Below are 25,525 nucleotides of genomic sequence, written 5' to 3'. Positions count from 1 at the left end.
CTGCATCTCCTTGCTAAATTATGAACTTAGAATATTTCCGTATTAACTATAGCCACGTAGCTTGTTAGCCATGGTGCTATATATTTCCTTTGTATATAAAGTCAATATTTTTTTTTTCCTTTCTTTTTTCTGTTTCACATGTTGATGAAGAATACTTCTTAGCAGTATAGGAAATTTGGCTTTCACCCAAACTACTGATTCAGTTCCAACAAGACAAACAAAAGCTAGCTCCAAGACAAGTACTTAAAAAGATCTCACTCCTATGTCTTTTCTTTCTACATATATGGTCAGATATTGTCAAGTACTCAGCCTCTATGTTTGGGCCTTGCTGCACCAGCATGTGTATTCGTATAGAATGCTTTCTTTCAAAATCTTCTTCTCGGCACTAAGAAAGTGAAAGCTTTGTGCTTATTTCCTGTTTCTGCGTGCTTCTACAAAGGGTACTTTTACTCTCATCGATTCCCACCCTTTGGCTTAGCCTCAGCTGCAGATCAGGCAACCATTCTTTATTATCCTTCAACACTTTATCTTGATTCAACTGCGGGCATTCAAAGGAAAGAAACATTATAATTAAGATTACATGTATGGAGTTCTTGATACTACATATTATTCTAGCAATTGTTAATTACCTCTAGCCGAAATGCGGGCTCAAACGTTGCTTTAAAGCAATTGAAATTGCTGAGAGAATCGTGGGAGTTGAATAAAGATTGCTTAACCATGGTATTATTTACAACTTCTCTTTCGGCTGGCTTCCAATAGCGGGTTGCCCCAGCTGACCTTGGTAAGTTACTGATTTGATGTGCTTCAGGTTCAGAGTAGGTATCAAGACAGGTAGAATCGGGGGGAATTTTCGTAACTTTCCATCGATTTTTAATCATTTCCAATGGAGGCCATCGCCTTTCCTCGAGAAATCGACTAGGTCTCAGGGGCCCAATTTGCAATTTGCTTCTCAAATTGCTCATTTGCCTTCTCCCATCATGCTGATCAGAACTCCAATGTTGGTGCCTACAATAATATACGAAGCGAAGATGACATTAGAAATGGGAAACAAAATATTATAATCTGCCAGTTAACTTGGTTTAGTGACGGAAGGTGTATTATTCATTTGGTATGCTCAGATTCGAATCTCCACTCTATCAATCTCTCTACCAAAAAAAAAAAAAAAAAAATCCATGAATATGCAATATTACCTTGAGAAGCTTGCTTTGAAACTTAGTGGTTCCCGGGATTGGGAGAAGGAAGAGTGCCAAAGATTATTGTGACCAAAAGTATTATTCTGATGAATAGAATTTCTTGCTAAAACAATTCCACCATTTTCCATTCTAAAATGTTGTTGAGGAGCTGCGGTAACCTGGGGCAACATGCCTGGATTAATGCTATCTCTTGTCTGCATCGATCTGCATGCATGACTTAGTACTGTAAAACCAAAGCAACTTTTTGCGTCAGAATTTGATTTATCTTGTCTATAATATCACCAAATTATTTTTTCCCCCTCTTTTTATCATAGTAAAAGAACAAAAAATTCTGAACTGTTCCATTTTTGGAAATTTATTGCAACAGTAATATGTGTTCTGATGTACGCATGTATTTCATCAGAGAATTGTCTGATATTAATATAAAGGGACAATTTATTTTAATAATTAAAAAAATTTTGGGTTGACCTTTGTCACAGTCAATTTATCAAAATGATGTCACATACAATTTGTATTGTTTTATTTTTTATTTTTTTTTAAAAAAGAGAGAGGATTAAGGTTTCTTTAATTTAATTTTTAATCATTAATTAGGTGAGAGTACCTCAATTATGACAAATTAAATATCATGATAAAAAAATTGATAAATTCATATTTTATAACAACAATAATTAAAAATCAATGCAAATTTTGTTAACCATCAATATAATTACCCCTTTACAAAAATTTTGATTGAAAAACTATATCGATTGTTTTCACTTTTTATTGTCATCGATTATTTCCTTTTAATCTAACTATTGTTCCACAATCCCTAAAAACAAAAAAAAAAAAAAAAAAAAAAAAAAAAAAAGAAGAAGAAAGGAAGACAGGGAAGTTCACCTTGCCCAGCTTCATCAAGCTTCTTACTTCGGTACATCTGAAATGCATAAAGTGGAAGAAGATAAGTTGGAGCACAAAATTATGTACATATGAAAGGAAGGGAAAATCTATCTATACTTCATTTGTTGTAAACTTAAAACACAACAATGTAGGTTTTAATAAATCCCATCATATATGTTGTGTTTTGAGTTGATAATAGACCGAATTTAAATGAAAACTTCTTTGATAGAAAATTCAAAAAATGGATCCATGCATATAAAGATCAAAACCCTAGCTATAATTCTAGTACCTGCAAATGACTCTTTATGTGGGCAATTCTAAGTCCTCTCACGTTCATTAACTGAAGAACTAACTTGGGAGTTGCTCCTTCATCAATCAATTAGAATTAGATAATAAAAGTTGTTATATTACATTAATTTTCATAGAAGAAAAGAAAAATAGAAAATTCAATAGAACTTACTCTCTTGTCCACCGAGTCTTTCCACAGCATGAACAAAAGAGAGATGAAGATCAGGAGTCCATCGCAGCCGAGGCATTTTCGACCTAACATATTGTCTAACAGTAGTCCCGCGGTCATTTCTTTCAGTGGAAGAATTATTATTAGCTGATGAACTCCCTTCTGTTCTCTTTTCATCTACCTCTGCACTTCCAACATCGACTTCATCACTGCTAGCTTCTTCATTCAAATCGAAGGACGAACCCTTTTGGGAAGAAGAAACTAAGGAAGTATTTTCAGCTTGTTCTTGATCATGATCACTTCCAGTGCCGCTCTTTTCTATTTCTTCCATGATCGCTGCTGCCCTTTGTCCTCAAGATTATTCAGTTTCTCTGAAAAACATATCTGAAGATGGAATCAATATATCAAGATTAAACAAGAAAGAAGCTAGCCAATCTTGAAGAGGGACAAAACCCTAGTTAAAGCCCTTTATTTTTTCTGAGTTATAGTGTCGAATACGTATTCTAATGTAACATAAATGCAGTTTCATTTCCTTCACCAAAAGAGTTGACGCACAAAGTTCAATAAGGTTATGATGCAACAAAGTGAAAACTGTAAAATTAATTTTCTTTGTCCAATTTTTCCCATTTTTGGCCCATAGTATTTACTTAGGCACCTCAAGCTGGTGAAAAAGATGAAGAAATAAAAATTAAGGAGTAGTAGTTCAGTATTTATTGGCTACCTCCAGCCATTGGTATGTTCACAAATCTTGCATATATGTATGCATTAGATTCTCTATTTAAAATATCACCTTCTCAAACTGCAGAGATGCTATTTAATTTGTTCCAGAAAATCTATGAGGTGTATTAAATTATTTATTGCACACTTCTTTCTCCCGTGCCCCATATATTTTTCCAACGAGAAAAAGGCACAGTACATTATAATTATAATCAGTGAGGAATTATTAGGTGCACCCGGTGCACATACACCTCCTCTCATAATCATGTATGACCCACTTCTTATATAATAGAAAGGACCCAATTTTTGTGAGAGATGGAACACTATTTTTTAGTGCTCCTGGTGTACCTAATAATTAGCCGTCATTCAATTGCAGCATTTAGCCATTCAAGAATGGTTAAAGAAAAAAGTTCTCCATCAGTCATTAGTCGCATTAAGCATTAATCTAACATAATATTTCAATATTAATGCGTTTTTTATTAAATTAATCATAGAGAGATAGAGAGAGAGAGAGTTTTTGAGAAGATTGCGGTGTAATCTGAAAATGAACCAACTGCACGTATCCATCCTTTGAATTTGTGGTTGAGGAGACTTATTATAGGTTGCACAATTTTCAAGTTTTGTTAGGACATTTATTTTTGAAAACCCTTTTGCAGGAACGGCTTCATCCACCCATATAAATAGAGACAGCTTCAAATTAAATGATTTTAGTTGAAAAGAATTGAAAAGATTTATTCATTTTGCTCAACTAATATGTATTATTTTAGATAACCACACTTCATGAACATGGTTCTTGAGAAATTAGACCTGCTGTCACCCATATATATATATATAAAGAAAACAACAAAATTAAAGAGCATGTAACTAGAAGGAATTTTTTTTTGTTGATTAACACTTACATTATTGTCATTTCAATGCTTTTGAGGCAGAATTTGTTCCCAATCCTCCTATTTTTGTGTTCATAATCTTCCGTCATTCTGCAAATAGAATGGAGATGCAAAAAGAAAAAAGAAATTAAAAAACAAATGTTTTTGCCTGAAATAGCAACTGCAGTACTATAAGGCTGGATTGCATTCAAAGTACATTACTCAACAATAACATAAGTTAAATACATATATAGATCAATGTTTAATTTCTAGGTTACACTAACAAATATGATTATATGTGAAAAAAATTGATTTTTTTCAAAAAAAAAAAAAACTTTGCTAGGCATAGTTTTCATGTTGTCAAATAATTATTAGAAGAATGAAAATAATCACCTATAAATTAAAAAAAAAATTATCATATGGATCTGGAGTTGAAGAAAGAATTATTTGTAATCAATTTTCAAAGAAGTTACTGCTAACACTAATGCGATTCTTGAACAACAAATTAAATTTGGTTGTTGGACTCAATTTCTATGAGAGTGTGCGTGTGTGAAGAGAGAGAGATAATCAATAATTTTGAGAACATTCTTAACCTAGAATATAGCTTATATATACTAAAATGAAAATAATTGATGTGATTCAATATTTTAATTTTCATAGCTGATAGCACCTTACGCCGAGATAATTAATAAATTGATCATGAACGAAAATAATACTAGCTAGTTATTCTATGAAACAAATTCTTGTTCCCTTGATATACTCCTCAAAATCCATCGTCATCCACCAAAAGCAGATAAAGAAGAAGAGTGAACCAGCAAAATGAACTGTAATTCATCACATAAATGATCAATAGGTGAGAGAGAGAGAGAGAGAAGAAGACTTGTAATCTGGAGTACTAGAAAAAAAAAAAAATAGAGAGAGACTAAAGATTTGAATGAGAATGGGTCATGAAGGAAGTAACTCAGAAATCAAAGAAACTGATTCAGTAAGAATTTTCCTCAAAAAAGGTAAAGAAATCCGCGGGTAATTAAGCCAAATCATCCAACTCTCCCTTCCAAAAGTTCTGAGAAATATTTTTATCCATAAACGAGCAAAAGAACAAGATCGTCAAATTCATATTAAAAGTAAAAGATCTTGAGTTTCAACCTTAGTACTAGAAAACTATATGTGTGAATAATATATGGGAAAGCAAATTTCAAGAGTACTTTTATGATATTATATATATTATTTTCTATATATTTTCCCTAGCTAGGACAAACCATTTTTGATGATGAAGAACATGAAGACGCCTCGATCATTGTCCTTCAAAGTTGTTGATCAGATTAGACAAATGGCCAGACCGATCCAGGCAACTTCCTTAGACTTGACAGATTGATATGGACATGGTTTTTTAGCGAGAGAGAGAGCAAAAATGTTTTCTCAGTTGGGTTATGGGAAGTTTTTGAATCACTCAACAAATGAATCAAAGTCATCAAAGTTCAGTTATTGTAAGACTTTCATGGTCTCTCTCTCTCTCTCTCTCTCTCTCTCTCTCTCTCTCTCTCTGTTTTCTTCACATAATAATAACCAACGATTTTTAGGACACCATGCTTGTTCTATTTACCAAGCAATAATACTCATATCATGGATACAAATGCAACTATTGGAGAATCATGTGACCTCCCAACACTTTCTTTTTTCTTTCTTTCTTTCATTTCTTTGACAGTTGTCCAAGTAAATCCCTCTCTCTTGTGATTATCTTAATTGTTTGACCCATGTTAGAGACTCCTCTCAATGTTATTTAATACGATAAACCCAAATAATAACAATAATAATTTTTGTCTTCAAAGAGTTGGTCAGGTGCAAGGGAGGTTAATTGGATCTAAGAGATCTTATGTTCAAACCCCATACTGACCTCTTGATAAATAGTGACATATTTATGTCTAATTAATTCTATTTACAAAACTATTTTAAGTTTTAGCTCCAATATAAGTACTACAGGGTGTTTCCTGTACACCTAGGAATGGCAATGAATCAGGTTTTTGCCGGTACCCGATCCGACCGAACCCTAATAGGATGGGTTTAGGTATTATATAATTGGGTTCGAGACGGATTCGGATTTGAAAAATAATATCTAGGACGGATTTGAGTTGGGTTCAGATTTTACATGTTGAGTATTTATTACTCGAACCCGTTTACATAAATATTTAATTAAATATAAAATATATATTTTTATAATAATATTTAAAATTTTTTTATATATTTTATTTTATAGAAAATGAAATTTAAATATTTTATGAAATTATAAAATTTTTAAAATATAAATTATTAATTAAAATAATTTTTTATACAAAATATTAATTAAAATATATAAAATTAAACATGTTTGAGTTTTTTTCGGTTAATAATAATTAGGTTTGGGATGGGTTCGGGTAGTTGAGAAAAAATTTTAAACGGGTTTAGAACGGGTTCGGGTTTTGATAATATTAATCAGATTCGGGTTCGGATATAGTGATTTTCACGGGTACCCTACCCGTTGCAATTCCTATATACACCCATCTTTCTAAAAAAAGGTGTTAATAATAATTTTAAAATTTTTGGGTTCAATATATAATTAATTATCTAAAACAAAGGAGATAGCAAGGACCATTTCTCTTTTATCAACCCATCAATTTGATCTCACCTAAACATAGACTTTCTTTCTAATTCCCTTATCAATATCACTGTTTTTTTTCCCTTAGCTAGGATCCTATTGTTACCAGCCTTATTTTGTGGTGTTATGTATGACTTTGATAATATTCATTAGTCCAATTCAAGAAAAATTCGTCGTTGAAGATAACACTTACCAGAATTATATGTGGGGCTATCCCAATCGTGATTGAATTCAATCTAGAAGCTAGTCAATTTTGGTGGGACATTTGCATTCAAATAAGGAGCCAGAGTCATTGATTCTTTTCCAACCAGAGACTTCTGTTTTCGCAAATGGGAGCTAAAAAATGTATATATATATATAAATGAAAAGATTTTAATTGTATGAGCTGTGATGAAAAAGAAAATAACAATCTCTTGGTATAATGAGTAACAAATAAAATATAATCATAAAAATTAGATAAAATATTATAATAATTATAAAAAGTGAATAATGAAATATAAAAATAAATAAAATATGGGTTAAATTACTATAATATTGTTTACCATAATGAATCCTATACTAATAAAGCTAAGAAGAAAATTGGCATAATTTCAGACTCCATGGAAAAGAAACAATGTATATATATATATATATATATATATATATATATATATATATATATATATATATATTAAAGATTCAAGTTGTCAAGCTACAAACTAGCTGAATAAAAATTAAGGGTTTAGGTATAAATTATTGGAGTCTGGGGGATCAGTTCAATTGCCTTCTGCCCACTTGATTAATTAGCACTAAAATTATAATCCATTGATCCTTTGACTGTCTAAAAGCAACATCAAGGAAAAAATAAATAAACAAAAATTTCATCGAGGACTATTTAATTTGGAATTTCAGAAAAAGCAAAAGTCTATGCCATAGCCAACAAGTAATAATCTATTCAAAGTCTTCATGTTGAAACAAATTCCAATATAAGTTCAGACAATTAGTAGGAGTCTTTATCAGTCATTTTAATATTCTTTAATTATTTATGTTAATTATTAATTAAACCATGCTTGTATCTATATGTCAAGAGGGTCAATTTATGTGCATTTTTTGATGGTTAAGCAGAAATATTAAGTGGGAACCAGAAGATGTAAATTAGTACATATAGGGATTAAGCAGGTGCTCAAAAAGTTCAAAAATGTGATTAGCTAGAGGAAGACAATACACAATATCAGTTGGGTTTAGATCGAATGTGTTAAATTTCAGATTTTTTTCATTTAACATATTAAATTTTAGGTTAGGTTTTGTTTGCTATCAAAACAATGTGGCTAGCAAATAGTTAGAATACTGGCGTGCTAGATACTTAATGTATCAACTATAAAATTTGCACTTTCTAACTTCTGAATCAAATGATTGAGAGAACCGGTTATACTGAACATAGCTTTACCTTTAAACGTAATGTGAGTGTGAAAGATAATTGGAATTGAAAGGTAAAACAGTATTGATTGCTAAAGGAAATTAAAAGGATTTTGAAAGATTAAATGCAAAGTTTGGAAATTAAACATTGCTTGCAATTGAAATCGACAATAAATGTAAAGGACAAATCGACTGCTGGAGTTTTAAATTCATTGGATTGCTGGGGTCATTTGATTGTTGTTAATTTGTTGATTGATTGGACTGGTTGTTTAGTTGAGTTGTTAAATTCATTGGATTGCTGGGGTCACATTGCTGCTTATCTGATATTTATAGCTCTCTTTGCAAATTATAGCTCTCCTTGCAAATACCTGAAGCACTTGGAAGTATCTGAAAGTCATTTTCACGTTCTGGAAAGTTACCTGCCATTCCCCTAATTGTTTTTACCTATTATCTGCTAACCACTCATAATTATCTAATAAATTATCTTCAAGCCTTTAATTAATTAAATCAATGATATAAAACTAATTAAATTAATTTTATAAAAATTAATTTAATTAATCTTATACCCAAAAATAATTAATAAGCAAAAAATAATTATTTTTGTGCAAAATTGCTCTCCACACATTGACTGGCTAGTTAAGCCATTCTAATGTGGAGATTAAATTTTTTTTTAGCACCTAAATTTTCTTGTTCCTCTGCTCTTCAATAATTTTAGCCCAGAGATTCTCACAGTTCCATATCCTCTTTTTTTTTTTTGGAATTCAAAATTTAAATAAGTTTATCCCAAAAAGTCTCATACTTCTCATAAAACTCTAATTAATATTCATCAATCTTATCTTTCTTATGCCATTAATGACACCCAATAATTTTTTCACTCACCACTTTTTCTATTCTTTTTCACCCTAAAAAATTTCTAATGACTCCATAACAAGGCTAAAGCCATCATACCCAAATTCTTCAATCACCACCATCAAAATCTACTTTCTCTACCAAAATCACCACCCACCATTAATAAATCACAAACCCATAATTTTTTTTTTTGCTCTTTGTTCTCTTCTTTTTCTTTTCCCTTTAAGTTCTCCTTCACCACACTCATTTCCTCCTTATGCAATTCAGGTCACCATTACCGGCCATCCATTGTAGTTAACCACCTGCTCATGTCACGCCATCGGTTTGGGTCCACCATCGGCCGTTAGAAGGCTACAAGTCCTCCCTTGCTCGTTGCCTAACTTTCCACTCAAATTTTGCATTTTTCAATCCACACCCAATGCCATTTTAGTTACTTTTCCTTTCCTTTATCTCACTTTCATAACATTTAAGTCATTTCTTGGTTTTTCTAAACATTTCTTAGCTATTTGGGTACTAGGTCTTGTGTGGGTGTTGCCAATTTGTTGTGGATTTGAAGAATTTCGAGAAAATCTGTAAGTACCTATTTATCTTGACAATTTGGAATGAATTCTGATACCTTTGCATTTCTAAGATTAGTTTTGCATTCTGGATGTGTTGAGTGACTTGTTGATGTGGCTTTTGAACTTAGATTTTGTTCTGTAAAAATGTATCTACTTCCCCTATTGTAGGTACCTAAACAGCTCCCTTAGATATCAGCTCCCTTGCTGCGATACCTTGACATCTGGTTCTTTATTGTAGGTTCCCACATTAAGTACTAACACCTAGTGCAAGTAATTCTATCACTTCTATAACTCTGAGAGTATATACACCTTTAGCTTTCCAATCTCAAGTATTAACTTGTTCATTGAGTTGTAGAAGGTAATATTTTAAACTATGCCTGTAGGATGAGTCTTGCTCTTTTGTATTTTACATGCTTCCCCTACAGGTTGTATTGATTGTTGTGTTAGAAATTGACTAAATATTGAAAAACCAATTTTCTAGATGTTTGTATTGTAAAGGAGACTCTATCAAAATCTTTACTGACTAGGTATCTTTGTTGACCCTGCAGGTGCCTTTGCAGGCACCTCTACACGTACTTAGAACCTGGTAAATCTACAGTTACTTCTGTAGGTGCTCAACCTTCATTCGCTCTTATTAAAGTTCTTGTAAATGCCTAAGGCCATTGTATACTAGAAGAGCTAATTTTCTCAGATGCTTTTTACAGATGCCTAACTTCATTTATTGGTTTTTATTTTTGTAGAACCTACATATAGAGAATATAGGTGTAGGTCTCTGGCACTTGCAAGTACAGGTATCAAATACTAGGGAGTTGTCTATTCAGCCTTATTTTAGAGCTACTTGTTGACTCTAAGCTTCCTCTAAGGATTTTTCTACATGTTGTAGTCATTATATAGTGATGTAATAAATTTAGCATTCATGTAAATACTTAAACATTTGTTGAACAATAAGTCGTGTTTTGGTTTATTTATGAATAAAAGTGGCCATAAGGCCTACTTGTTACATTAACCTTTGTCTACTTGATTACATGTGAATGAATGCTGATAACACTCGATTAGGTAGGTTTATGAGATGATGACATGTGTTCGGGTCAGTGGGAGTTGTTGGGTAAACTGGGGTACTGTTATAGCATAATATGGGCCTAAAAGAATTCTGCCTTACTAAGGAAAGAAGGCCTGTATTTATAGGACTAGGGAACCAATGTCTATCCGACACATGTAAAGTGCATGCAAGAGGGCTGTCTCAATCACTGATGACTATGTCATGGTTTAATCAAGTTGTCTTACGAGTCATGATTACTTTGACCGCCTCCAGCTAGGATTGGATGGGTTTGTTAATTAGTTAAGACTTACGAATGATTCGTCCGACTAGTTTTCCTTTCAAGGAAAGTTCATCTGACCCCTTTTCATGATGTAACACCTCTCACCCGTCTAGAGTGTAGTCAAGCAAGGTGTGCTATATTCGGTGCCGGAGCACCCTATATTGTCTTGTCATGTATAATATTAATTTAATGTCTATTTAATTATATTATCTTACGTGTAACATTTTTTTTATCCCATTTCATTTTTATGGAGACCCAGATAGAGTCTCCTCTGTTTTGTTAGTGCATGGTGTATTTCCTTATTTACCTGGTAAAAACAATTTATATCCATTTCATATATCCATTCATCACATCATTTCTCATTGCTTACATCAATTTTCAAGAAAAAAAATTTCACTTCATTAATATAATATTTACATACAATAATGTACAAATTAAATACAATCCAAAAATTTAATTACATGTCTCAAAACAATTTACAACATTTACTTATGTACAATAATCAAAATGCAACATCAAACATACATATATACATGAGCCCTACCAAAATGACTGATGAGATGACCGATACTCTAGCAGATCTGATCACTCTCTATCTGTGCTATACTGCTACTGCTGATGCTGATGGTGGTCTTCTGTACCTACGCGAGGAAACAATCCACCACGCTAAGCATTTCTACTTAGTGGTGCAATAATTAAAAAAAAAAAACTAATAATTGAAATAATTATTCTATATAAAATTTTACTAAATTTTTGAAGTAATTACATATTTATGTAACTTTGGGAGCAAACAATTTATCGAGATCTTTTTATTCATATATTACATATTCAATCTTATTATACCCATATTAGTACTTTCTTCATATACTTATTTAAATTTAAGGTGTATTACACATATCTGTGCTCAAGTAACCTATGACAGACTATAAAGACTGAATATACGGGAGTATACTAGTTAGATATCCGTATGTCTATCAAGTATACCACGGTCATGTCAGGCACTAGGCCAGAGGGCAGGCATAAAGCCAGTAATGATAATAGGCATTGTGGCCAACAGGCAGGCATAAAGCTAGTGGAACAACCATCTCAGACACATGTTATCTATCAATAATCATTCATATGGGCAGTACTGCAATCTGTAGTCCCTAATTGGTATACCAATCAATCCATGCTATATAAATAAGTCTAGGTGTATTTTGGGCAAATTAGAATTATTAATTATTTATAATTTTATAGTATGTACTAATTGTGTTTCCATAGCATTTTCATAACACTACATGCCTATTCATGTTATTCTTATGCTTAACAAATTATTTTAGTTCATTCCATGTCATATACCAAGTCATTTTATGAACCTTTCTTAAGGTCCAGATTTGGTGTCCTAAATTCATCTAGCAAATTGGTTAAGATGGGGCCACTATTTAGCCACACTTCCTTCAAGGAAGTTGTTCTAATATGTCTTGTCTTTGTTTTTCTTTTTGAATCATGTCATTTGGAGTTTTAGAACTCAAGTTATGATCAAATAACCGCAACTGGTTCCTAGTCTCGTTCTGGGTCCAGATTCAGGCAGATTCTAGAGTCCATTTTTGTCTAATTAATTGGACATGTTACAACCACTTTTAGGCCTAATGTTTTTCATAGGAGTTGTTACCCTATGTCTTATGATCACTCAGAATTTTGAATCACAATTTTTCAAGTTTTGTAGAATTATTTATAGCCAATTAACTGGCCTAGACTCATACACCCTATGCCAATAGGATTCTAGTTCAGGTTAGTGGATTTGACTCAACTTTTAGGGTTCTTACATTCATAATTTAAGGAAGGTTTCTAAAATAAAGTTGGAGCCCTATTTCTTAGGTTTCCAGAACAATTTGGCTCATCCCAATTGGTGTTTCCTAGTGGGAGATATGACTAAAAGACTATTCTGGGGTCAAGTGGTCACTTAGGCAATTTCCAGAATTTACATGCTAAATTGACATAGTCAATTGACCTAGTTTCCTTAGTTTCTGGGTTTTTGTCGAAACATCAATATTGTAGATTTATGTCTTATGGAAATTTTGGCATTAGTTTCATTGCATTTGCAATTTTTTAGGCCAAGTTATGGCATTTTTGCCAAAACTGGTCGGGTGAGCCTAAGTCCAAAAATTTTGGATAGTTTGGTTTTGGGTAGTTTTGTTAATGTAACTTTTACTAGCAATTTGATTTGGTTAGAGGCTTTTCTGAGCTCTGTATTCTTCATAAAAGTTGTAGTTCTATGTCTAAGCTTTCCAATGGTATAAAATTCAGGTCATTTGGACCTTTCTAGAGGGAGTTATAACCAAATGAATATATACTGTCAAATCAGTGTATGGTCAGCCAGATTGGAACAATAATTAAGTCAATTTGTGGACAGAATTCGATCATAGTTTCTCCATGCAAAATGGAGTAAAATGGAGTATTTTGGGTCTACTTTCACCTCCAATTGGCCTCATACCAATTGCAGCTACATAATTTCAGTTATAGATCAAAATTCAAGCTGGACTCAATGAGTCCCACAACCTGCACAAGAGAGCACTCCCAATTTTCAAGTTCCTCCAACTCTCTTACTTCAATTTAACATACATAGCACTTCAATTAAGCAAAAACCAATCTCAAGATGCCAATTTTAAACAATTTCACAAAATCCCTAATTTATGGTCAAACCCTAATTCAAGATTTCAATCTCAAGTACACTAATGAAATTTAACTCCAATTACATTTAATTCTATTCATCAACATCACTAACCAAGCTTAGGTAAGTCAAAATTATCAAACTCCTAAGGTTCGTTAAGCTGCCGAAATTCACTTCTTCATAAACTTGTAATTTCCTTTTTACATCATGCAAAATTCAACTTATCCTAAGTCCAAATCAAGGATTAAAGAAGAAAGGTGAGAAGATTTAGCACTAACCTCTTTGTAGCCAAGTTCAAGCTTCCCAAACTTCAAATTTTCTACTTCTTGTTGCTACTAGTAGATTCTCCAAGGCTTAAAATTGAGTTTTAATAAAGGAACTAAGAAATTTTATGGTGAAAATTGATGGGATTTGAAGCTTGGAAGAAAGAGTATCAATGGTGGTTTTGAAGAGCATGGTTCGGCCATGCAAGGGAAGAAGAAGATAATTGGTTTTTAATTAATTTTGACTCTCTTTTATGTCTTCCTTATCCCCTTTTATGTGTTTGTTGATTTCCTATTGGTTAATTTTTTTTATTGATGTCATTATGACATCATGCTGGTGCAATAATATTTATTTCTTTTTCTTTTCTTTTCTTTTCTATTTCTAAGCATAATTTTACAATTTTATTTATTTTATGTATTTTAATCTCTCTTATTCTAATTGAAATTTGGGTCAAAATTCAACTTTGAGGTTGAAATTACCAAAATTCCCTTCATTAAACTCATCGAGTTATTTTTGGTCTGTACCGATTAATAAATTCTCCTAAATTTTCTTTGACATTTTTAATATCATTTGTATCTCAGTAAACCCTTAATTAAGTCCAAAAAATTATTTTCTAGGGTTCCTCGTGGGTCTGGAGTCAACAACTATCTTCACAGTCGCTTCCTAGTATCTTCACGGTTATCGCCGTGACCCTGGCTCGTTTAACCTAGTTGTACTTTGCTTCTTTTACTTTTTTTTTTTTAATTTTACTTAGTCTTTATTCAGTCAATTTATGTTTTCTCACTCTAGTTTTAGTGTAGTTCCAGATATCCTGACTATTCGAACAGACGTTAGTCATTGAAACAGTAGAATGTACGAGCTACCTAAAGTGAGGCCATTACAATTCTTCCCTTCTAAATAAAATTTCGTCCTCAAAATTTTCCTGGTGTAAATAGTTGAGGAACTGCACCTATCTTCTTTCATCTCATATATTGGGTCTATCAATACATATACTGAAATATTATAAGGAGAGAATATACCTCTGACAGCATCTACTAGATCTGGCTCCTCCTATGCCCTCATAGCGTATACACGAGGTGCTACTCGGGCCTCGAATCGCTCAATAGTCTCAGAAGCTAGTCTCTGTGAGGTACCCATCACCTCTGGCCTCGTGGGTCATCAACCCCTTTGAGCTGCGGGGCTGGATCTCTCAGTCGGTGGTGGGGCAGTAAGAACAATCCGATGGGGACAATCCCGTAGAAAGTGATCAGTAGCTCCACATCGGAAGTATGCCCCGGCAACTGTCGGCACTCCCCTCGGTGCCTCCTCTCACAGTGGATACATAATGGTATAGAGGCTAATCCCCCTACTGCTGTGTCTGGGGAACTCCCCACTGATGCTCTAGACTATCCCCCTCTCTGGCTAAATTGTGACCTTTGTCTCTAGCCCTGGCCTTGGGAACCCTTGGGCCTCTAACTCTCAGAAACTTGTGTACTGGACTGGCCCTATCCAGAACCTCTCTTTCACTATCTATCCTTTCGAGATTGCTCATCATTTTGTACTCTCTCTACATTAAGAGCTGCAACCACTAGTTGGGAGAAGTCTGTATACCCATGTGCTATCACCAAAAGTCTAATGTTATCATTCAGCCCATCCTCGAACCTATGGCACCGATCTACCTCTGTAGGCATTATCTCCCGGGCATATCTACCTAGCCTCACAAATTCTCTCTCATATTCAAAGATTGTTAACTTTTTCTGCCTCAGAGTTAAGAACTCTCTTTTTCGGGCCTCTAAGTACACATGACTAATATACTTCTTCTTGAACTCAGTTAAGAAGAAGTCCCAGGTAAGCGCTGTCGGCTGTACCGCTCTAAACACCGTATCCCACCACTAGTAGGCTTCCTCATATATGATAGAGCGAACTCTAGCTACTGCTCTGGTGTGCAATGTAGCTGCTTCAACACTCTCTCAGTCCTCTTTAGCCAATGCTCAGTAGCGGCTAGGTCGTCTTCCTTCTTACTCATAAAATCAATGGCCCCATATTTTCTCAACTTCCCTCGTGGGGACAGTTGTGCAGGCTGTGGCTGCAGAGTGGCTCTAGTAAACTGGCGGAGCATCTAAGTCATCTGCTGCAAAAATGCCTGCTGTGCTCTACCCGTAGTACCACGGGATGACTCCTCTCTCTTGTCTCGTCCCTAGCTGCGGACAGGTGCATGACTACCAATCTCCTCCTTTTCAGGTCTGTAGGACCCTTCCTTTGAAGGATCAGACTCCATCAATTCTGTAAAACAAACAAAGAACAGATCTGCATTAGTGTCACCTCGACTCCTAAATAAGGGCTCATGCATGTTATACACACTATACCTTTCTATCTATCTAGGTCTAGGACTGCCTAAACCTTTGCTCTGATACCAATAAATGTAACACCCCTCACTCGTCTATAGTGTAATCGAGCAAGGTGTGCTACATTCGGTGTCGGAGCACCCTATCCTGTCTTGTCGTGTACAATATTAATTTAATGTCCATTTAATTATATTATCTTACGTGTAAAATTTTTTTTTTTTATCCCATTTCATTTTTATGGAGACCCAGACAGAGTCTCCTCTTTTTTATTAGTGCATGGCGGGTTTCCTTATTTACCTGGTAAAAATAATTTATATCCATTTCATATATCCATTCATCACATCATTTCTCATTGCTTGCATCAATTTTCAAGAAATAAATTTCACTTCATTGATATAATATTTACATACAATAATGTACAAATTAAATACAATCCAAAAATTTAATTACATGTCCCAAAACAATTTACAATATTTACTTATGTACAATAATCAAAATGCAACATCTAACATATATATATACATGAGCCCTACCAAAATGACTGATGAGGTGATCGACACTCTAGTAGATCTGATCACTCTCTATCTGCGCTCTACTAGTACTGCTACTGCTAATGCTGGTCTCCTGTACCTACGTGAGGAAACAATCCATCATGCAAAGCATTTCTACTTAGTGGTGCAATAATTGAAAAAAAATAACTAATAATTAAAATAATTATTTCATATAAAATATTACTAAATTTTTGAAGTAATTACATATTTATGTAACTTTGGGAGCAAACAATTTATCGTGATCTTTTTATTGATATATTATATATTCAATCTTATTATACCCATATTAGCACTTTCTTTATGTACTTATTTAAATTTAAAGTGTATTACACATATCTGTGCCTAAGTAACCTATGATAGACTATAAAGACTAGATATATGGGAGTATACTAGTTAGATATCCGTATGTCTATCAAGTATACAACGGTCATGTCAGGCACTAGGCCAGAGGGCAGGCATAAAGCTAGTAATGATAATAGACACTGTGACCAACGGGCAGGCATAAAGCCAGTAGAACAACCATCTAAGACACATGTTATCTATCAATGATCATTCATGTGGGCAGTACTGCAATCTGTAGTCCCTAATTGGTATACCAATCGATCCATACTGTATAAATAAGTCTAAGTATACTTTGGGCAAATTAGAATTATTAAGTATTTATAATTTTATAGTATGTACTAATTGTGTTTCCATAGCATTTTCATACCACTACATGCCTATTCATGTTACTCTTATGCTTAACAAATTATTTTAGTTCATTCCATGTCATATGCCAAGTCATTTTATGAACCTTTCTCAAGGTCCAGATTTGGTGTCCTAAATTCATCTAGCGAATCGGTTAAGATGGGGCCACTATTTGGCCACACTTCCTTCATGGAAGTTGTTCTAATATGTCTTGTCTTTGTTTTTCTTTTTGAATTATGTCATTTGGAGTTTTAGAACTCAAGTTATGATCAAATAACCACAAATGGCTCCTATTCTCTTTCTAGATCCATATTAAGGCAGATTCTAGAGTCCATCTTTATCTAATTAATTGGACATATTACAATCACTTTTAGGCCTAATCTTCTGCATAGGAGTTGTTACCCTATGTCTTATGATCACTCAAAATTTTGAATTACAATTTTTCAAATTTTGTAGAATTATTTATAGCCAATTAACTGGCCTGGACTCATATACCCTGTGCCAACAGGATTCCAGTTTAGGTCAGTGGCTTTGAATCAACTTTTAGGGTTCTTACATTCACAATTTGAGGTATGTTTCTAAAACAAAGTTGGAGCCCTATTTCTTAGGTTTCCATAACAGTTTGGCTCATCCCAATTGGTGTTTCCTAGTGGGAGATATGACTAAAAGACTGTTCTAGGGTTAAGTGGTCACTTAGGCAATTTCTAGAATTTACATGCTAACTTGACCTAGTTCCCTTGGTTTCTGAATTTTGGTCAAAACATCAATATTGTAGATTTATGTCTTATGGAAATTTTGGCATTAGTTTCATTGTATTTGCACTTTTTTGGACCAAGTTATGGCATTTTTTCCAAAACTAGTCAGGTGAGCCTAAGTTCAGAAATTTTGGGCAGTTTGGTTCTGGACAGTTATGTTGACCTAACTTGTGCTAGCAATTTAATTTGGTTAGAGGCATTTATGAGCTTTGGGTTCTTCATAAAAGTTGTATTCCTATATCTAAGCTTTCTAATGGTATAAAATTCAGGTCATTTAGACCTTTCTAGAGGGAGTTATAATCAAATGAATGTGTACTGTTCATTTGGTCTTTTTTTTTTTTTTTGTTTAGTGTATGGTCAGCCGGATTGGAATAGTAATTAGGTTAATTTGTTGATAGAATTTGGGCATAGTTTCTCCATGGAAAATAGAGTATTTTGGGTCTAGTTTCACCTCTAATTGGCCTCATACCAATTGGAGCCACAAAATTTCAATTATAGGTCAAAATTCAAACTGAACTCAATGAATCCCACAATCTGCGCAAGAGAGCACTCCAAATTTTCAAGTTCCTCCAACTCCCTTACTTCAATTTAACATACATGGCACTTCAATTAAGCAACAACCAATCTCAATATGCCAATTTCAAACAATTTCATAAAAGCCCTAATTTATGGTCAAACCCTAATTCAATATTTCAATCTCTAGTACACTAATGAAATTTAACTCCAATTACATTTAATTCCATTCATCAACATCACTAATCAAACTTAGGTAAGTCAAAATTATCAAACTCCTAAGGTTTGTTAAGCTGCCAAAATTCACTTCTTCATAAACTTGTCATTTCCTTTTTACCTCATGCAAAATTCAACTCATCCTAAGTCCAAATCAAGGATTAAAGAAGAAAGGTGAGAAGATTTAGCACTAACCTCTTTATAGCCAAGTTCAAGCTTCCCAAACTTCAAATTTTCTACTTCTTGTTGCTACTAGTAGATTCTCCAAGGATTAAAATTGAGTTTTAATAAAGGAACTAAGAAATTTTATGGTGAAAATTGATGGGATTTGAAGCTTGGAAGAAAGAGTATCAATGGTGGTTTTGAAGAACATGGTTCGGCCATGCAAGGAAAGAAGAAGATAATTGGTTTTTAATTAATTTTGACTCTCTTTTATGTCTTCCTTATCCACTTTTATGTGTTTGTTGATTTCCTATTGGTTAAGATTTTTATTGATGTCATTATGACATCATGCTGGTGCAATAATATTTATTTCTTTTTCTTTTCTTTTCTTTTCTATTTCTAAGCATAATTTTACAATTTTATTTATTTTATGTGTTTTAATCTCTCTTATTCTAATTGACATTTGGGTCAAAATTCAACTCTGGAGTTGAAATGACCAAAATGCCCTTCATTAAACTCATCGGGTTATTTTTCGTTTGCACAGATTAATAAATTCTCCTAAATTTTCTTTGACATTTCTAATATCATTTGTACCTCAGTAAATCTTTAATTAAGTTCCAAAATTTATTTTCTAGGGTTCCTCGAGGGTCTAGGGTTAGCAACTGTCTTCTTAGTCACTTCCCAATACGGTCACCCATCGTCATGACTCCGGCTCATTTAACCGAGTTGTACTTCACTTCTTTTACTTTTCTTTAACTTTACTTAGTCTTTATTCAGTCAATTTATGTTTCCTCACTCTAGTTTGAGTGTTGTTCCAGACATCCTGACTGTTTGAACAGACGTTAGTCATCAGAACAGTAGAATATACGGACTACCTAAAGTGAGGGCCTTACACACGATGATATTTCGATTCAAACTGGTCGGCGAAATCATAAAGCACTCGGATTCTTGCCTGGTTTCCACGCTCATGCTCCTTGAGCTATAATAACTATTTCCCTGGCATATTCTATTCGTTACTTTGTCATTTGGTTGACTAGGTGATCCTACCCTAGGTTTTCGCAATAGATGCACCATGGTAATAATATTGCTCCTTGGGATTACTCTCGTAACTCTCACAATGTTTTGCCAATGTAGTCTAACTGGTTCTGATGGGGCATGGCCGAGAAAGTGTTTTGTTCAATCCGGGTATCGGGCTTAAGTTACTTTAAAATGACCCAGTAATGACATAATTAGACCTAGATGAATGGGGCCAACCCCCTTTATACCTAGATAACGTATTAAGAGTCTGAGGTTATTATACATATATGAGTTCTAGGGCTATATCTCTCTCTATCTCTCCTTGGTTGGGTATCCTGTATGGTCTTTAGAGCTGTATTTACATTCCACTGTAGAGGTTATACATGTGTCCTTCATCCAGGGACCCATCCTAATTATAATATATCAAATGTTATAACATGTTAGCCATTATGTCACCCTTGTCTCTATTTACTTTGTTATAGGGATCCTAAGGAAAGCTATAGGATTAGCCATTTGAGGCTATAGGTCAGCCAATGAGAGGCTGTGAATTGGCTTGAGGTACTTCTTCATGCTTAGTGCTTCCCTATTAGCCTCTTATAAGGCACGATGGCTAGGGACTTAGCGCACTCTTCTATAGGAGATTCATTTGCATCATCACTTTGTTTCTCTGCCTCAAAAGCCTCATAGTCAGAAGATATACCAATGGTATGGGTCTCTCCTAGGGATTTGTTGACTTTTGCACCCCCGAGTCCTTTGGTGTGTCTTCTTCTTAAGGAGCTGAATTGCACTAATGCTCACATTACAGTGTTAGACATGAATACATGCAAGTACCTTAGTACTCCTAGTGAAGGTATCATATGATGAGTACAGGTGCAACTTCCTAAATTCTTTAATAATCCCTCTGAGATCTATGCTAGCTGTGTTGACAAAGGCTCTTGGAAAAAAAGGATCCTCATATGACAACACCTTTTCTTCATTTTCTAGGAATTTAAGAACTCCCTTGTTGATATGGTCCTATGTCACACTCTTGAAAGCCCAACAGTTATTAGTACTATGGTCCCAGGTATCATGATACTTACAGTAATCTCTCCCTTTCATCTCTTCTTTACTTGGGAGCTTGTGGTCAGCAAGAAAAGTGATGAATTTCTCCTTCAATAGAAAATTAAAGATCTCTTCTATCTTGCTCATGTCAAAGGAGTATAGGGGAATCATATTTAAAGATGATTGAGATTAAATTTCCTTTTAGGGAACCACCATACTTAGCGTACCTGAGGTAAGAAAAACACAGGAACCAGTAGTAACCACGTCAGCCTCAGCTAATTCATGATTATTTACCTCTTAGAAGTAAGTCCCATGGCAGTTCTCATTCTGTTTGATTGTTCCATGAGTAGCTCTTCATACTCGGCTACTTTGAAAGCGAGTTCATAGAAGTCTCTGAATTCCATCCTATGGAACTTCTTCCTCAACTTGATATCAAGTCCATGTTGCACCATCTTGACATATTCTGCTTCAGGTAATATTTGAACCTGGTAATGAAAACATCTATTGATTCTCCACTTCTTTATGTCATCCTTGACAGTTCTGCTACACACATCAGGTTTAGCTTTGAAGAACTAAGTGTGGAACAACCTCTCTATCTCCTGCCAAGAATAAATAGAGTTCCTTGGTCGAGTAGAGTATCAAGTGAAAGCAGAACCAATAAGAGAATTGGGAAAAAGCCTAAGCTTGAAACTGGAAAAGTTATTATAATTTGCCAATTCACCACATTGAATAGTGAACCTTACTATGTGCTCTAAGTTAGACTGCTCATCTTCACTTGAAAATACAATAAAGTTAGGAATATGATAACCCCTTAGATATGGATTCTCCCTGTCAATGGCATTTGGGTAAGGTTTATGGAACTCTGGGGGGTTGATCTGCTTCAAGCCAAGCCCGTAAAGCTCCTTAACAACATCCTTTACTGCTTGCATAGTCACCTGAGGAGCTGTTGGTCCATAGGCACCTGAGGCACTAATGTGGTTGGTTGAGATACTTGTACCATGGTCATGTTAATTCCTCTGTAACTATTGCCCCCCGAGCCAAAGGTCACTTGGGGCATTCGCACCTGCTGGGTGAGTCATAGAGTTAGTGTTACTAAGAAGTTGGGTATGAGCAATGGCCTTGCTGCTAGGGTAGTTGGTTTGCACTAATGTTCTAGACTGGTTAGCCACTTGTTTCTTTCTTCTGTGAGGTGGTTGGTATTGTTTTTCATTCTGAGCACAGCTTCCACTAGTTACACCCTGGGGAGTTCTTGGTTGAGTTTGCTCCTCAAGCTCCCTAGGGCTCTTGAATGTAGAATCACACTCATCTGGCCTAGTGAACTGGCCATTTGACAATTTAGGTATTGTAAAATTTAACTTTTTTACTAAAAGATAAATTGCATTAGCAAGTTTATTCAAAGTTTGATCATTTTTATCCAACCACTCATTTAAGTCTTTTTTCAAGACCTTAGCGATGGATGGTGTGTTGGTATCTTTAGTAACAGTAACAGGAACTGACTCACCCTGCCTTTGTTTTGGATCAACAATTAAGGTATGCATAGTTTCTGTTGGATTGAGATTTTAAACCCTTTCTCCCTGAGGAATTGGTCTTTTTTCAAATTGTTCCACCATTTGGGGAACCTAGATGTTGAGTCTCTCCACGTCTTGAGACACAATAGTGCCTTTGTCTAGTAGGCTTCTTATTTTTAGAGGCATCGGAAATCCTATAAAAATAAATAAATGCTAAAGAAAAAGTGAGATTCATGCCAAAAATTATTTGTAATTTTTGGTTGGGAATATTGGAAATTTATTTTGACACTATAGGAGATGGTCCCACCTAGCATGCCAAAAATTATTTGCTGTAAAACAATTTGGCTAACAAACAACTTAAATGCGAGCGTGCCAAATGCATAGTTTATCAATTATGGAATTTGCATTTTTTAACTATGAATCAAACAATTGTGAGAACCGATTACACTGAACGCAGTTTACCTTTAAATGTAATGTGAGTGTGAAAGATAATTAGGATTAAAAAGTAAGATTGTATTGATTATTAAAGGAAAATACAAGAATTTTAAAAAGTAAAATGCAACAGTTTAGAAATTAAATATTGCTTAGAATTGAAATTGACAATAAATGTAAAGGACAAATCAACTGTTTGATTGGATTGCTAGAGTCATTTGATTGTTGTTGATTTATTGATTGATTGGACTGGTTGTTTGGCTGAATTGTTGGGTTGCTAACATTGCTGCTCATCTAATATTTATAACTCTTCTTACAAGTACCTAAAGCACTTGAAAGTATCTAGAAGCCACTTTCACATTTTGGAAAGTTACCTGTCCACTATCTGTAACCTCTCTTAACCTCTCACAACTTCCCCTAACTACTTCTACCTATTATCTAGTAACCACCCATAACTATTTAATAAATTATCTTCATGCCTTTAATTAATTAAATCAATGAAATAAAATTTAATTAAATTAATTTTAAATCTAAAAATAATTAATAAACTAAAAATATTTATTTTAGTGCAAACAGAATTTTAAAGAAAAGCCTACTAGGCTGATTATAGATGGATTTATCATGTCAAGTTCTTTGCTCACTTAAAAAAAGCCAGAAAATAGAGACAAAATTAAGAGAGGTGGGGTTGTGGGGGATAGTGGTATGAAAGTCATACTTGGTACTTGTCTCCAATGTGTAGCATGTAATTAATTAATTATGAAATTGAGGCCCCTTTATTTGTTAATTAATTTCCCTAGCATCCAAAGGGCTTACTTTCCAAAGCTGAGCAGAGGGGAATTTGGACTGATTTGTCTCTTCATCGTCATTGGGAAAGAGAAGAAGAAGATAGGAATCACACTCTAAGGATTAGGTTTTGCAAGAAGACGTACAAAACTGGCTCGTAAAGAGTGATATGTGCTTATTTTCTCTGGTAAAATAAGGTTAAGAAAATGAACAAACTCCAAGCCCTACGTACCTAGAAGACACGTGATGTTTTGTCCTGTCGTGTGCATGGCCTAGCTCGTTGACAATTTTATTATTTTAGCTGCTGAGAATCTTTCAAAGAATTATTTACTTGTATTTTATTTTTTTATTATTTCATGGATGAAGACATCCATCCGAGCTAGCTACAATTAAACCATGCAAATAACATAGTCTACATATATAAATATATATAGATTGGGATTTTTATCGGAACCATATAAACGAGAATCATGTCTGATAATTACTTATTTAATCAAGTATAATATCAATCTTAATTATGCCTCAGAATGATTCTGCTTGTTTTTTATGATTTGTCAATTTTTTATAATTTTTTCCTTACCGAGTTTTTATTAATTTCCTACATCATTTTTGGACCCTATATAGCATTAATTTCCATTGGACTGGCAGTCTTTTTTATTATGATTTTAAAATTTTATTTTTTTCTCTGTGATAGACTAATTATAGAATACACCATGAGTAATAAATTTTAGTGCTTCTTTAGACATAAATTTTTTATTTTTTTCATATTAATAAAGGAACAAGAAATAATACCTACGATTTTGTATAAAAAAAAAGAGCACACAATAATTCCTTCCTCCTCGCAATAGATTATTGGATTATCCGTTGAATGGTGGAGTGTATCTTATGTATAATTTAAAGGGAAATGTAGAATAATTAACAAGTTGTAACTGGATAGAATAAGAGTCATTTTTAATGCTGTAAAGTTTCAAAATTTGAGTTATAATTAAAAATTAAAAATACCGAAAAAGAAATCTGGAACAATTTCTTAACAACTCTCAAAGATTCCTAGATGTTCATTTCAATCTCTCAGTGGAATGTGGTACAGCCTCATTCGTCATGTGAATGGAATATGATCTCAAACCTATAGATAGCCTCTTATGACCATGCCAAGCTCTATTTTGTATTCTGATCTCTTTATTAAAAAATAATTCAATCTAAAAAAAAATTAATTCATTAACAGGAATCCAATGATAAATATCTTTGACATGTGAGACTACATATGATAATAAGTTTTAAGCCTAAATCAGTTTTGTATAACAATTAATAAGTAAAATCATCCCTAATAAAGTTTTATATTGTTTAAATCTTGTAAGGGCAATGATTAAAAATAATGGCAAACATACAATCCTTAACCCAAGTAATTAATGAGATTAGAAAGTAATATATATATATATATATATATATATATATATATATATATATATATATATATATATATATATATATATAAAAGGAAACATTATTAGTTAATCCTTCTGTTAAACTTTTCTCTATTTTAAATTATTATTTAGTTTATTTATTTTAAAGAAACTAATTAATTAATTTATATATTTTAAAAAATATTATTATTTAATTTTTTTTATTTTAATAAAATTAATTAATTGATCACTGTATTTTCAAAAATATAATATTTTAAAAAATATATTATTGAATAAAAATAAAATTTTTGCTATGTGAAAATTAAATCTAAATTTATAATTTTTTAAAAAATTTTTT

The 25,525-nt window shown here is 33.4% G+C and overlaps 1 protein-coding gene across 1 annotated transcript; it reads right to left on the bottom strand.

Annotated features, from left to right (window-relative positions):
* Nucleotides 1–34: 34 nt before the first annotated feature.
* LOC110657212 (uncharacterized) lies at nt 35–5,678 on the bottom strand. Its single transcript, XM_021814333.2, has 8 exons — nt 5,369–5,678; nt 4,143–4,220; nt 2,530–2,897; nt 2,359–2,435; nt 2,070–2,106; nt 1,191–1,416; nt 630–1,005; nt 35–538 (listed from the first exon to the last, which is right to left on the bottom strand). Exons 3-8 carry the CDS (start codon nt 2,855–2,857, stop codon nt 386–388), a joined length of 1,197 nt encoding a protein of 398 aa, XP_021670025.2. The 5' UTR covers nt 2,858–2,897; nt 4,143–4,220; nt 5,369–5,678; the 3' UTR covers nt 35–385.
* Between the last annotated feature and the right edge of the window lie 19,847 nt (nt 5,679–25,525).

Source organism: Hevea brasiliensis, chromosome 11, assembly GCF_030052815.1.
Source record: "Hevea brasiliensis isolate MT/VB/25A 57/8 chromosome 11, ASM3005281v1, whole genome shotgun sequence".
In the NCBI taxonomy this organism is placed as follows: domain Eukaryota; kingdom Viridiplantae; phylum Streptophyta; class Magnoliopsida; order Malpighiales; family Euphorbiaceae; genus Hevea; species Hevea brasiliensis.
The sequence above is the reverse complement of the archived record's forward strand: the minus strand, read 5'-3'. Positions and strand labels throughout refer to the sequence as shown.

Bases quoted from the DNA above. Each gene is read 5' to 3' on its own strand.
- LOC110657212 (XM_021814333.2), bottom strand. From the start codon at position 2,857: ATGGAAGAAATAGAAAAGAGCGGCACTGGAAGTGATCATGATCAAGAA. The intron at 2,436-2,529 runs GTAAGTTCTATT...TGATTGATGAAG, and splicing joins AAGACTCGGTGGACAAGAGA to GAGCAACTCCCAAGTTAGTT. The intron at 2,107-2,358 runs GTACTAGAATTA...TATGCATTTCAG, and splicing joins ACATAAAGAGTCATTTGCAG to ATGTACCGAAGTAAGAAGCT.